At 35.8% G+C, this 14,802-nt stretch overlaps 1 protein-coding gene across 1 annotated transcript in view; it reads left to right on the forward strand.

Annotated features, from left to right (window-relative positions):
• The window catches only part of CDC73 (cell division cycle 73), a 108,834-nt gene extending 97,018 nt beyond the window's left edge, over positions 1-11,816 (forward strand). Inside the window, exons 14-17 of the mRNA XM_064454740.1 lie at positions 3,506-3,667; positions 5,494-5,594; positions 8,785-8,926; positions 10,170-11,816. Of these exons, the coding sequence (XP_064310810.1) occupies positions 3,506-3,667; positions 5,494-5,594; positions 8,785-8,926; positions 10,170-10,206 (442 nt within the window). The 3' untranslated portion in view covers positions 10,207-11,816. The remainder of the gene's footprint in view (positions 1-3,505; positions 3,668-5,493; positions 5,595-8,784; positions 8,927-10,169) is intronic.
• Positions 11,817-14,802: the final 2,986 nt, after the last annotated feature.

A 14,802-nucleotide genomic window follows, 5' to 3' on the forward strand; every position in this document is an offset into this window, starting at 1 on the left:
TTATTCATGGTATGTTTCACCATATGTGGCCAGGCAACTCAGTGAGATTTATCCTGCTTTGATATTGAGCAAAGCATGTGAAAGATTCAGGGATAATGTATTACAAACAAAGCTTTGTTCTCTTGCAAAAATAGGTGTATGAAGCTTTTGATACTGCAATCTAACAAAAATATTGAGGGGGTTGTAAAAATAAGTCTCCAGTTCTAAACACAATCAAATGTATATTGCAGTGATCTCGGTTACTGTCCAGCAACAGAGTTGCCTTATTCTCTGTTCATGCATTTTTCAGTATGCCAGAAAGTGCTGACCTGAACTCAGTGAAAGAGTTTTAAAGTCAATGCTGGAAATTGATGCGAGTTTAGAGCATAGGCATGAGCGGCTCTGGCAGTTCAGTGGATAGTATCTTACCAATTACCTCCCATAATTTGATCTTGTTCAGTCGCTTGCCTGTTACCTTAGGAAAGGGACCTGCCGCCTTTGTAAAGTGAAAGTGCACCAGTTCTTGTGAATAATGATTTTGGCAATTAACAGCGAGAGAATTGAGTGCTATTAATTTCCTAGTAGGGGTACAAAAATGGATTCTAAGTAGATATGAGATTTTTTTTTCACTAGGGAATAATAATCTGGAGAAGGAACAAAAAAATGTAAGCTCCTGCACAGTCAGGTTTCAGACATGTATCTAGTGTGTTGGGTGACAAAAAGGTGTCAAGTACCAATGTGTAGTTAAGCCACCAGCTATAGTACTGTGGCAAATAATTCCCCTGAGAAGATGGGGGTTTTTTCTGTTTTCTTTAATACTCAGACTTCTTAAGCTTGTCCTTTATGTCCAGGTAGTGGTGGAGTAAGCCATGATTATATTTATAATCATACAGTAATTTCTATTGATTCTCAGTTCTTGAGCAAATAGCTTTTATTACACTCACTGAATCGATGGTTCCTGGAAATGCAAGCATACCATTCTTAAACTTCCTGTAAGCTGTCATTTATTCCTGCAGTCTGTGTGTGTACATATATGGAAGCATTTCCTTCAACGCTTTCTTTGTGACAGTCATCATCATACTGTTGCATGTGAATCTGCTCATTGGTATTTTTTTTCTACATAAAATTCAACAAAGTATTTCATATTCTGCCCTGGAGAAATGTGTTCAAAAGTGTTCAGACTTTTACAGTAAATGAAACTGAAGCTATTGTCTAGAAGATAGGTAACTGAGGCAAAACCAGATGGTGCCTTAACAACTATAACACAGTTTCTAGATGAAATAGAAGGAAACTGTCAATTTAGTAGTGTTGAAATGAATTCTTAAATGCAGAAACATTTAAAGCTAGTGGTAGAATTGAAAATACCCTTTTCAGCCAAATTTGAGGGGTCTCAGGTATAGTGGTGAAATTCTTAGACTCTGTAGAATAGCAATTTGGCAGGGGTGGCTAGGTTTCCTGTTTCCATTTAAAATGTGTCTGCTTCCTCACATTTACAAATTAAATGAAAAATGTGACCTTTTAGATGGCTGTTCATATGAATATTTGATTACCCCTGTAATATATGTGTGGCTGCTTGTTTCTTATTTAAATGTTCTGTAAGAGTTTGTTTTCATTCAGTGCATGGGGCATGTAATAAAGAACAAAGTTATTCTCAAGCCCTCCACCATTTTAGGTGATCTTGGCTTTTCCTGTAGGTCTTGCCACTTGGGTAAAAGGTGTTTGAGAGGGGGTTTTTCTGTCATTGCTAAATTGTGGGGGGAACCCACCAAAAACAAACAAAAAACCCCACAAAAAACAACCAAACCAAAACCCAACAAACACAACAACCAAAAAAACACACCACATATTTCCATCTTTCCAGACCAGATTCCTTAGTTCTGAGAGGTTTGGATGCGTACTTCAGAAATTGACTGTGACTTTCTGTTCTTCGTCTTGAAACACTGTTAATTCATGAAGGGTGTAAGGGGGCTTCATCTGTTTATTTACATTAGGAAAGTAAAATAGTTTGCTTTAGGGTTTATTGACAGTTTCTATGTGCTGCCTTAAAACATGTTTGTTTGGCCTTTTTTCCCCCAAAATACCATTTTCTCATTGGATACAAGATGTTAGTAAAAACTAGTATTTTCAAGTTGACTGAATAATGAACTTTTCCTCATATTTCATTTTTCATTCTATTTTTCTTTTTCCAGCAATAGGAATTGCAGTCTGCCTGTTTAAGCGCATTCAAATTTGGTTTTAGTATTCAAATAGGAATAGGTTGAAGAGAACAAATAGAAATGGTGCAAACAACTTACCCAAAAAATGCAGTAAACTTCTAAAAAGCAGCATGTGTACTATAATGGAGAGAAATATTACCAATTATGTGGAGTACTGTGTTTTTAAAATGCAGCACCAATAATCCTGATAACTTTTGCAGTTAAGTGAAACGTAGTGTTTCTTTTTATTAGAGTTATTAGAAATGAAATATCAGCAGCAAACAGTGTTAGTAGTGCAGCTGGGTGGTTCTGAGTAGAACAGGTCTATTCTATAGCTCAGACGTGGGTCTGAGCTCTGCTCTTTTGCTGGCCTAGTAGGTGATACTGGGCACATCAGCTTACCTTTCTGTGACATAGTTTTAGTTCTGTAAAATGCATCATTTTGTTATCTTTTCTTTTGACAAAATCCACTAAGATTCACCAGTAAAAAGGCTTGCACTAATATCACATGATGCCAATTTTGAGAACTGTTCTGTGTATTTTTTTATTGCCATAAAGAACAGAATCTTGAAATGGAATTGTTGCTTTTTTTTTTTAATGTGAGGGGCTGAAAAATCAAAGATCTATAATTCATTCTGGGGGGTCACAGCTTAAGCATTTATTTTTGTCACACAGAGATTACATAAGACATGAGGACCACATTATCCTTATTTTCTGAGCATTTAATCTATCAGAGAAGCTATTTAGGAAAAATCCAGAATCATAGTATCATGCATCATAGTAACCAGATGAATCATTGATAATGTAAAATCGCCTCATCCAAAAAAATAAAACCTCACTCAAAGACCTTTTTGACCAAAAATCCCAGCTTTCTTAAGAAAACATAATTCTGAGGGCTCCAAGGTGAAGAGCTCTCAGATTTTCTCCAGGAAGCAATTGCTTCTTAGTGCCCAAGCTTCCCCATGTTACCCATGATCACTAAAAAGAAAAAGTTACCACCATTCAGCAGATTGTGATCTGCCTTCTTATCTGCAGATGTGTTGGGTAAGGTCAGCAAGGAATGCCACGAATGTATAAGAACAGGTCTGCCTGTAGTTTTGAGGGGCAGAGGACCTTTTAGTATGACTTTTATCATAAGGGCTTATGAAATATTATTCTTGCGGTTTTTGTTGTTCTGAACGAGTAGCGGTGGAGGCTTGGCATGGTGAAAATGAGGTGGCTTCAGTGACCATTGCCAGTAATGCAAAGTTCTGATAAAGTTGTTACTTTTCCTGGTGATTACACAAAATAAATTGCTTTTGTCTATTGAAATTTTTTTTTTATTCCTCAAGGTTTGTACCATCAGATGAAAAGAAGAAACAAGGCTGTCAACGAGAAAATGAAACTCTAATACAGAGAAGGAAGGACCAGATGCAGCCTGGGGGAACTACAGTCAGCGTTACTGTACCTTATCGAGTAGTAGACCAACCTCTGAAACTTATGCCACAAGACTGGTAAAAGAGATTTCCCCTTTACAAAATTGCTTAATGAGGAGAATGCAGAATTTGGAGGGGACCAATAAAATTCTACTAAACCGCATTAAAAGTTAAGAAATGGATAAAAGAATGGATTTGATTGATAGCTATATAGGAGTATTTTCTTCAGGTGATGAAAATAATACAACGCTAAACTTCTTAAAATAAGTTTCTTAAGAAATCCAACACTCCACATCTTAACAGCATGAGCAGCACAACTATTTTAATTAGGTTTGCCTGAAATGTTTCAGAAATTCGAATGGGAATATTCATATGAGTTTTTCAGTTCATGATACTGTAGTGTGCAAGTCACTGAAACATCTGAGAGAAAATCCTGCTTTCTTGTCTGCTTTCTGAGAGAGACCTCTTAGAAAGATACATTTGCAGGCCTTCATCTGACATTCTGACTTTTTTTAATAGTTACAGAAAGAAAACACATCAGACAGTAAAGACTGAACTGTGGTTTCAGTATTGAATCAGATTCATTGAATTGGAATCCATGATGGAAGCTCACTTCTGAAGGGAGAGCCCCGGCTGGGGAGAGGGAATCAGAGATAGCTTTTATGAAAAAGCTGCAGATTATTTTGTCTGTAACCCATTCTTCGATGTTATGAAAACATATTTCTCTTTCAGCAGGAAAATTCTAGGGAAACATCTTTTTCTTATTTGATGTAATGAATTAGGCAACATTTTTACTTCTTCCTCAGAAGTGTGAGGATTTGACACATGCACAACGACATTTTAGGTCCTGTTCCTATACTGTTTGCTCTCTGTAGTGAGAACTCAACTATTCAGAAATTTGTGGGCTTGAAATTCTAAATAACAAATATAGCTTAAATTGTTTAATGATCAAACTTTAAGAACCATCTAAAATGGTTCTGACCGAAAAGATGAAGTGGGGTGGGTTTTTTAGCTTGTTTTTATCCCAGGGAGAATCAGATATCAGAATCTAGAAATTAACATGTTGGTGCTGTTTGGTGTTTTTTTTTCCTGTTAGCCATTACAAAACCTGCAACATCACTTGAAATGGCAAACCTTTAGTCTGCCCTTAAAAAAAAAAAAACAGGAAAAACCAACAAAACAACAATAACAAAAAAAACCAAACCCCAAACCTCCACCTTGATTATTCTTTTCCATTTGGGATTTGGTAGACTTTATGGTGAATTAAATTTGGGGGTTAGATTAGGGAGGTTATTATTTGTTGTAGTAGGTAGGAACCATGGTTGGATGATGTAAATGTTCGAGAAAAAGATAGAGCATATGTGGGAGGACATTTATTCTCCAAGTTGGTGGGATTTTTAAATTCTATTAATGCAAAAGCTTCGTCTTAATCATAAATTCATTTTCTTAGACCACAGGTAATGGTTACATACCTGTAAAATAAATTATGCACTTTGCAACCGGAGGCAGAAATTTAGCAGATGTCTCTTCTAATAAATTTTTAGAATAGAAATTAACACTATTCAGAATAAAGGCTTTTAACTATTACATGTCAGTTTACAGTGTTATTCATAGATTATCTCTAAAATGTTGGAGCAGTTTTAAAAGCAAAGTGATAATGACCAGGAATAAACACTGACTTCGTATAAACATAACATGAGAAACTGCTGTGTTCTGCAAAGGGATGGAGCTGAAAGTCCAGAAGAGTCACATGACATTTTTTAGCTTAACAGAAAAGAGAATTGCACTAGAGGTGTGGTTTTTAAATGTGCTAAACTGCTGTTACTATATCGAGAAACTATGCTAAGATGTTTAAGAAGACATGTAATTTAAATGTTCATGGCCATCTCTTTCTGTGTTTGTAGGGATCGTGTGGTGGCAGTGTTTGTACAGGGTCCTGCTTGGCAGTTCAAAGGTTGGCCTTGGCTCTTGCCGGATGGATCACCTGTTGATATCTTTGCAAAGAGTAAGGGTGTCTTTAGTTTTGGTTTTAAGTGTTCGGGTGTTTGTTGTTCTGTTTGGGTTTTGGGGTTTTTTTGTGGGTGTTTTATCCTTATGGCAAAGTATTGCCAAGTACTGCTAAAGTGCTGTTGGACTAGGGTGGTTGAGAAGACAGGTGCTTAGGTCTTTGCACAGATGGCAAGTTATTAATGTGCCCTCTGCAGTTCTTCTGTTCTGACCTGTGGAAGGTCATGAAAAATCTTCAGAGCTGTTGTCTTTACAAGAGGTTCAGAAATAGCTAGTGCATAAGTTTACTTCCCAAGCTTCTAAAAAAAGGTGAAAAGACAATTTATAATATAACACTTCATAGATAAGAGGTTTACAGGCTGTCTTCAGATTTCATTACTACTTTGAACAGAGGATTAATCAGCTAGTATTTCCCTAAGAGAGCTTTGCAAATGTGATCTGCTATCTGACAAAAATTTGGAAGTTTAACAAGATACAAGGACTTTTAAGTTGTGAGCTAGGTGGTATCATGGTATAGATCTGAACAGGAGTTATCACAGTTGTGCTCGGTGTGTTTGAGACACACTGCACTTCTCTCGCACAGGTTACTCTTCTGACTAAGACGTGTGATAGTACCTAAAGAAACTGTCAGATTCTGTTCTCTGTTGCTTAATTGTGAAGCTGCCTTAGAAAATTGACCTTTTTATAGTGTCCAGTAGTTTCTGAGCTACAGATTTAAAGGAGGGGAAAAAAAAAACCCTACCCAACACGCACAATGGGAAGAAAAAAAACAAACCACCACCCTATCTTAGTTCAGTCTGTCATCTTCCAGTCAGTGTAATGAGGAAACAAGTTTGATCAGGTTTTATGTGTGCACATATTTGGTATGAGAATTAGCAGCTGGAAGGAGAATGCTAGCCTGGTTAGGAGCAAAACAAAAAAGCAAACAGTTGAATGGAAGGTTAAGGATGTATCTGTGAACAAGAAAATAGAATGAGTTGCTTAAGGGGGGATTGAGAATGAATAGAGGGTAAAAGAACCTGAAAGTCGTCATAAGGAAAAATACACCACAAGAGAGAGTTTAACAAGAGAGACTAATGAAGAAGAAACAAACACTTCAAAATGAAGGTACAGAGAAAGCAGAAATTTTGAAAAGCAAAGCCAAGAAAAATACTGCTAACTATTTAAGGTCTAGCTTGTAGTTGCATGCTAGTTAGTTCCCATTAATTTTAACTTCATGTATATATAAATAGAGGGCTATAGGAATTGTTATGACATGTTTTGATGTTTTTGAAGTCTTTGCTATGCCAAAAGATCAAAATCATAGCCTGCGTAGTTCAGTCAGAAGGTGTACAAATTCTTACATTTTTCAAATGAAAGAAGGATATTTGTTCTTACTTGACTCATAAAGATACATTGAAATGGACCTTTTCTAATTTTAGAAATGCATTCTGTTATTGTAAAAAAAACCCTTGCTTTGAAACATTTTTCTCAGAGTATCTCTAGGGCTTTTCCTAATTACTTTACTCACTCCTCAAAATAAAAACAGTGTAAATGAAGAGGGCACGGCAATGTCAGTCTGGTTGTACGTTTACCTTTTCCTGAAGCTATTGCTTTGTCCATATATATTGTCTTTAACAGTCTTCATAAATGTGGTGCCTGGGTTCTGCAGTGTGGTTCATTGTTTCATCTGCAGTTTGCATTTTTTCATGTAAATTACTGGGTCCGTAGTGATTAACAAATATTCAAAGCTTATCACTGTCATTTTAGAAAACAAGCAGGTAGATTACTGTAAAGAATTCTTCAATAAAATCTGTATTGGACCAGAGCCTGTCAAACTAGTTTTATTTGTTCAATTGCTATGTCACGTAGCATTTTGTTAGTTGAGTCTCCAAAATTGTTCTCCTTAGTTTTCTTTACAAGTGGTGTGTGTTTAATGTTCACATAGCAAACAAGCTTATTTTTGCATCTGCAAGTGAATGCTTCAGATGAAAGTTTGAATGATGTCACTTTAATCAACAAGTATTTGATTTCTAATACCATTTTAAAGGTCTTACTGCTAGAGCACATTAGCGTGCTTTAATACTGATTTGTTTCAGATTCAGAAGTGGATTGTCTTCGGCTCAATATTATTTAACCTTATTGCAGAGACTCTGTCAGGTGTTGATTAAGTTTTCTGTAAGTGTGTAGCCCCAGTATCTCTTTATTTGCTTTCTCTAGAGTTAGTTTAAAACCTGCAACATCGTATGGCAAAGATAATGTATACGTATTCTTAGTTTTCATTCACAAAGCTTTGAGATCTATCAGGTGATGGTACAAGCCAGATAATCACTTTATTTTTTTTTAAGGGGGGGGGGAGCTAATTTCAGATACCAATCTTTTAGAAAGCTCCTAGATATATATCACTTTATAGATTTCCACAAGCCTGGTCAAATGCTTCTGCTTTACTTCTCTAATAATATCCAAAATAGAAAATGCATCAAATTGGTTACTAGATAGGAATTGTAGAAGACTTAAACACTTTGCACTGGATTGTGTCAAAAGTATGACTTGGCTAAGGAAATTAAGATGAAACGCAAGATGATTTTAATACTCACTGTGTTAATGCTTAGGCTTCACCTAGTTTACATGTGACAATACTTCCCAAGAGCAAAATAACTGTTACTATTTTACCATTTTCATCTGTGTACTAGATATGGGGAAATTGGCAGATACTAAATTTCTCTGAATGCTTCATGTAACGTTTGGGGGTTACTCTGGCATTCTGCTATCATTGGCACAGACTTTCAGGAAATAGCCAGGCTTCCTTCTCAGTGGTCTCAGAAATGTTTTTGGGTTTGTTTGTTTGTTTTTTAATTCTTGGACAGTTCAAAGTTTTTTGAGAAAGAACATCTGTGTTCCCCAGAGAAAACATGCTTGAATTGGCAGTGAGTTTCTGCTGTTATCCTGGAATCTATGCATCTAAAAATAGTGGCTGCCCTTTCACTTAAACCTGTAATAGTATGAGCGCCTGGTAGTGGCCACCAACCGCTATATTTAGCTCAGTGCCCTTTATTAACTAGTTTACTTTCATGAGGGATGGGCTCATTAATTTTGTTGTCAAGCTCTATTCTGAAAAAAAGGGGTGGGGTGGGAATTCACTTTGACTGATTATTAAACTCGGTAAAGTTGTCATTTTCGTATACTAAATGTTTTCCTGTTTCCTGTAGTTAAAGCTTTTCATCTCAAATATGATGAAGTACGTCTGGATCCAAATGTACAGAAATGGGATGTAACAGTGTTAGAACTAAGCTACCACAAAAGACACTTGGACAGGCCAGTATTTCTACGCTTCTGGGAAACTTTGGACAGGTATGTTTCCGGTTGAAAATCCCTTATGCTCATGGTTTTATGATGTCTAGTGGGAATGAAGAGTTGTGGAAACAAGGTAATTGTATAGAACTTAAATATCTAAACAATATTTTATCTTGAAAATACTGCTTGTTTAGATATATACCACTATATTTTATTGTAAACTAGAAATAATCTCTAAAGTGTAATATGCATGGATTTAAAGGAAGGGTAATTACCGTTAATCAGCAATTAGTACTGTGATTCCCCATCTGCCTTTAGGCAGAAGGAAAAGAAGGGAAAACAAACTAGGTGGTGTAGAGTTTTCCTTTGTTCCCCCAGCATTCTTATTGGACTGCAGTTCTGAGCCTATGAGCTCTTCTCCTTTCTCTCTCCACCTCACTAGATGACAGTCTAGAAAAAAGTGAAAGACTACTGTTAAGATAAAGAGCCACAAAGCATTATCTTATCCCCAATGCCCTTGAGTCCACAGCACTGGGTAGAAGAGCAAGAAAGTCAAAAAAAATACAGCACCTAATGAGTTTTGGACTGGTGATTCTTGTGTATCTTAGGGGCCTTCCAAATACTTAGCCCTGCCTTTTGTGAGAAGTGAGGGATAGAGGAGCACCAGCAGCTCTGTGAAGAGCAGCATTGGTTCTGACTCTGTGGTTCAGAGCCTTCTCTGAATGGGCAAGTTCACTGCAGTACCTTTTTCATGTTGGAGAGAAGAAACTTTCTTATCAAGAAGCAGTTGAAGAAATATTGAGGGAAGGGAGAAGCCCATGCATTCCATGAATGTTTAATCTCTTCATGTTGATTGCACAGCAAATGGCTTGAATGATTGAGTGAACTTCAAAAAGAGAAATCCCATGGGAATTGTCAAAATTATTCCAGGCATCAAACTTGCTATGGCTTCTTATTTAAAAGTCTCAGCTAAACTGTATATCTGAATACCCAAAATGAACTAGAGTTATCTTTAACAGCAGTCTTCCAATGTTAGAAATTCTGCGATGCCTTGAAAAACATGAATTTTCTTCGAAGCAAATGTTTTAGCTGACTGTCTTTTAGTGGGACAAATATTATGCATAATAGAGAGTTATATGGCATATAAGGCATTGCATCTCTTTGGCAATTTGCTGATTCTCTAAGAATTTTGTTTTAACGAAGTTGTTGCATATTATTCCTGAGAGTAAAATTTCTATAAATACCAAAAGAGTAGTAATGTTGTTTTTCTGCTCTTTTGTTTTTTTTTCTTTTTCCCCAGGTATATGGTAAAGCACAAATCTCACTTGAGATTCTGAATTCTTCAGCTGCCATGTATTTCCTGAAGAATGGATTAAGAAAAATGAAAGGGGCTCCAGTTTGGAGACTAGAGCTCGCACTATGTGATAATCTGTCAAGAACTTTGCAAATGAAGAAGGGTCACAGTTTAAACTTTTTATAAAATCTTGTTTGGATGCTTCATTCTATGGCAGGTTGATACCTGTTGTTATTCAGAAGCAAAGGGGTTTTGCTTAAAACTATTTTTTTAATGTTGTTAGCCTTCTAGTCTGCAATCCAAATTGTATATTTTGATAGCAGCTGTTTCTTCTCTGTTTTGTTAAATTAGCCACATTTTTAAATAATGTGTTTTGTTCCTTATTAGAAAATAGATTTATCTTCACTGCAGGTTACAGGTGTGTGTGCGCACGTGCGCACATGTGTGTGTATATATGTGTGTGTGTGTCTATATATATAATGTATAAAAAAAATTATAGACACACTTACGCGCACATAGATGTTACAAGGCTTTCTAAACCACTTAGCTTCTGAGCTTAGTTTTGGTTTTCTTTGCTTACTGTTTCACTTACTGAAAATATTTTGTTGTGAATGATATTACATTTTAGTCAATAGACTTGCAAACTGAGCAAAGTGAAAAATGTTTTGGATAAATCAAAATGTCAACCTGTATATGTATATTCTGTCAGTCTTTGTTGAAAAAGGGAAGATGAAAAATCTAGAAACATTTTTTTTTGGATTTGTAATGTCCCAGTTTACTAAATCTTTAAACTTTATTATAGGAATATCTTCAAGTCATGTTAACTTTAAATTGCCATTCTCCACACAGGTCTCTTTATTTAAACTGAAAGTGTGCATGTGTACATTCCCATCTATCAAAATACCTTTACATACGAGTCTAAATGTTACCTAGATTAAACAATGAATAGAGAAGGTTTGGATTTTTTTTTTCCTGAAAATGCCACCACAAGCAATGAGTAATTTTAACTTTTTTGCATTTAAACCTCTAATACTATTTTCTTGTGGCAAAAGTAGCCCAGACTGTGTCTACAGGGGTTGTAGTTTCCTGAGATAAATGGCTAATATGGCCTCCTAACAGGCCTGCATTGGAATGGAAAATGAGCCTACTCCAGTTACCAAAGAACAGATTTGCTTGATCTACAGTATGAGTATAATGGAGGCCAGAAGACCCTGGTATTTATATGAATTTATGGTATCTCTGTATCTATATAATAACATGAAGTTGATGTTGCATACCAGTGGATGTAGAGAATGATCAAATACTGTAACACCCGCATGAATTGTTTTCTGGGATAGAAAATACATGTTTATATTCCTGTTCTTGAAATTCCAAACTATGTTTTTTTAATATACTTTACATTTAAGGTTTGACGAAAGTAAAATGTTCTACCTGTTCTTCTTTAGTTTTGCTTTTTATTTGATGTTACCTTCATTTTTAATAAAACCAGAAGGCACATCTCCTTAAGAGGTTTTTAAAACTGTCTTAAATTTAAGAGGGCTGTGAGGTCTGACTTCTAATTATGTGTTTCCATCCCTGCTATATCGAGACTACTGTTTATAAATGGTCTTAATGGAAATGTTAAAAAGACGAAAAAAACCCACCAAACACAAAGCCCCAGTGACTCCAAGATTAGAAGTTGAGATCCTGCCAAGTGAATGAGAAGAGCACAAGTTCTCCTATATGTATGGGCAGTTGGTCAGTACCAAATGACTGTTTTTTCTCAGTACTTAAGCTTATTATAAATGTTTCTGTCTTACATGAGTGAGCTAAAACATTCAATACTTTGTTTTAACCTGTATTACAATTAGGAAATGACCATTATAATGGCTGTCAACAGCAATCACTACCATGAGGAAGTGGTTCAAGTTAGGGTTCATTACTGCTTTAAATACTGGGATATCCTGTATGGTTTCTGTATCTCTCAAACATTTCCAATTAGAAATGTAATTTTTTTCAGACTTAATCAGTACTTCATGGCCCATTCAGTTCTAAAGGCACTTCTGCAATGGGCAGCAAACCTAAAAAGCAAATTCTGAAGAAACGTGTGCTTCATTTGCACTGTGATATACAGGCTTTATTGTGGTTTTAAAATAGGCAAGGCCCAATTATCTTTTGTGTTCTGTATTTCATTTGTGTTTGAAATGCATGTGTCCAATATTGTATACAGGAGATGGCTTGATTTAGATGTAAATTTATGTGTGTATTGGGAGTAACTCCTCTAAAACTGGTGAAGTTACATGGATGTGAAACTGGCAGAAGAGCAGAATCCATGAAACCTTTGTATGAACTGCGCCATTTTTTATGGATTGAACATAGACCTTTAACATCTTAGAATTTTGTACTTGCAAGCATTTTACGACACATAGTTGTAAAATATCTGCTTGTGGAGGAGTTAGCACCTGATCATGCATATTTTTGTCAGTCATGAAAGTAGTGATGTTTATAAAATGAGCCGTTTTGCAATCAGATTCCTGCTGACATTATTGGAAGTTTAATTAGGTTGTCAGAATAGCATTTCTGCTGCCTTCATAAATAACTGCACCTAGATTATGAAACTACTTGGACTTAAAAATTTAGCCTTGCAGTAACATTTTACAACACAGCTGGAATTTTAGACACTTATGTTATGCTTAATTTATCTACAAGTTAATGTAGAGTAATAAAGAAAACCGATACTAAGAACTGGGGAAGCTGGAGGATCAGACATCTGTTTCAGTGAGCTGCGTTCTTATTGTTGAGCAAATCTGACGCACTACTTAGAGGTGTATAAAGTGTGTAAATTGTACTCAATTAAAATGTATAACTAAAACTGAGCTACTTCACTGCCTGTAGTTTATTGAACAGTAGAATGATACTAGCATGGGAATCGGATACCAAATTGGCTGTTTCTATTAAACATCTTCAGTCTCCTAACTCTGTGCTGTTTCATAAGTACAAGATGAATGAGATGAAACAAGATAAAACAAGATGAAAACTGTTTTGAAGTCTGCAGTTGGGCTCCCGTACTAACAGCAGGTGGTTATTTCTTTTAGTAGCAGTGTTATGGGGCCAGTAGATATATCTGAAGTAATGATTTTATATTAAAAACTAAAATACCTATGATTTATACTATTTGAGCTTTCTGAATACTACCTTGAACAAAGCAGATAAAGGGGGAATTTTTTGTAAGGTAAAGTAGGGCAACCATGGGGACTTGCACACCTGAAGAAACTGCAGATCAGCAGCCTCAGTTGAGTAGGCTCAGCTATGTAGTTATTACCTGGAAATTTTTTTGTAGCAATATAGTTTCACAAATAGGTACTAAAGTCAGTGCTTGAGCTAGACAATTTATAGAACTGTTATGCAATGCTGCAAACCTTTTTATTTCTGAATATATAAGAAAATGCACATAGATTGTGTGCTAAGTTACCCCTCATCATAAGTTGAACTATTACGTGATATTTAGCATATAAGTCTTAATCAGAACAGTAATTTTATTTTGGCTTTCATTTGATATGCAGTCACTGTATAAAATATTACCATTCTGTGTAGGGACCTGCAAAAATAAGGTTTATTAGTACAGCTTTCATTCTTCTGCTGGTGAAATATGCACTTAGTTGCTAATTCTTGCAATTGCAATACGGGGCGGGGGGAAGCTGGTCAAAATTAATGGCTTAATGATTTTAAAATTTAATGTCATGAATGCATTTTAATTCAAAAGCCATAACTAATGCCAAGTACTTTATTAGAGCAATGTGTTCATGAAAAATTAAAATCAGTGCCTGAAGAAACTGTTGGCCAAGTGGGTTACAGTTCAACTAATCTGTGGAAAAATGTGCCACCAGCTGGAATCTCTGAATGTCACTCTGAGTTGCTCATTTGTTACTTAACTGATTTTTTTGAAAAGAGATGGCAGGTTTGGTTTCATTTTCTGAACAGTTACTTACTTCAATAGCAGCTGTGCAGTTTTCCACCTTTGGTTTGGTTTTACCCTAAGACTGTTAACACGATACAATTCTGAGGCAATGATTGCAAACAGATCACTTTAAGCATGAAGTTGTTTAAATGGAGCTCATGCACTCACCAGAGATAAAGATGGTTTCTTAATGGAGCTATGATCCAGTGGGTAACATCAAGTCCATTGTTCAGCTGTCATTGGCTTGTCATAATAATTCATCTCAGTGGTGATGCTATCACAGAAGGCCAGCTCAAGAATGAGATTTAATCAAGCAAAAATCATCAGTAGGTAGTACACAGTGACAGGCCGTGCCTCCAGACTGATTTAATGTGTTCTCTTTAAACAAAAGTTTTATAACTTTTTAATAAGAGTGTAAATGCAAAGAACAATCTGAAATATTTGAAACTTTATTGCAGAGACTAGTTCACATGTAAAACAAAGATATGAGGTGGTACATAAAATCTGTAAGAAAAATACTTTGGGTTATGGATTTTATTTGCATCTGTAAGTTCTTTTGCTCTAGTTCATTTTATTTCAAATTCAGAAAAACTGGTTACTTCCTTCACAAAGTTCCTGCACGTATCACTGAAAACTGTCAGAGGTAAATCTTTAGCTGCAGTTGCTTGAAGGTTTGGTTAAATGAGTTTGTAGGTTATAAAT

This window comes from Phalacrocorax carbo, chromosome 6, assembly GCF_963921805.1.
Source record: "Phalacrocorax carbo chromosome 6, bPhaCar2.1, whole genome shotgun sequence".
NCBI classification, from domain to species: Eukaryota; Metazoa; Chordata; class Aves; order Suliformes; family Phalacrocoracidae; genus Phalacrocorax; species Phalacrocorax carbo.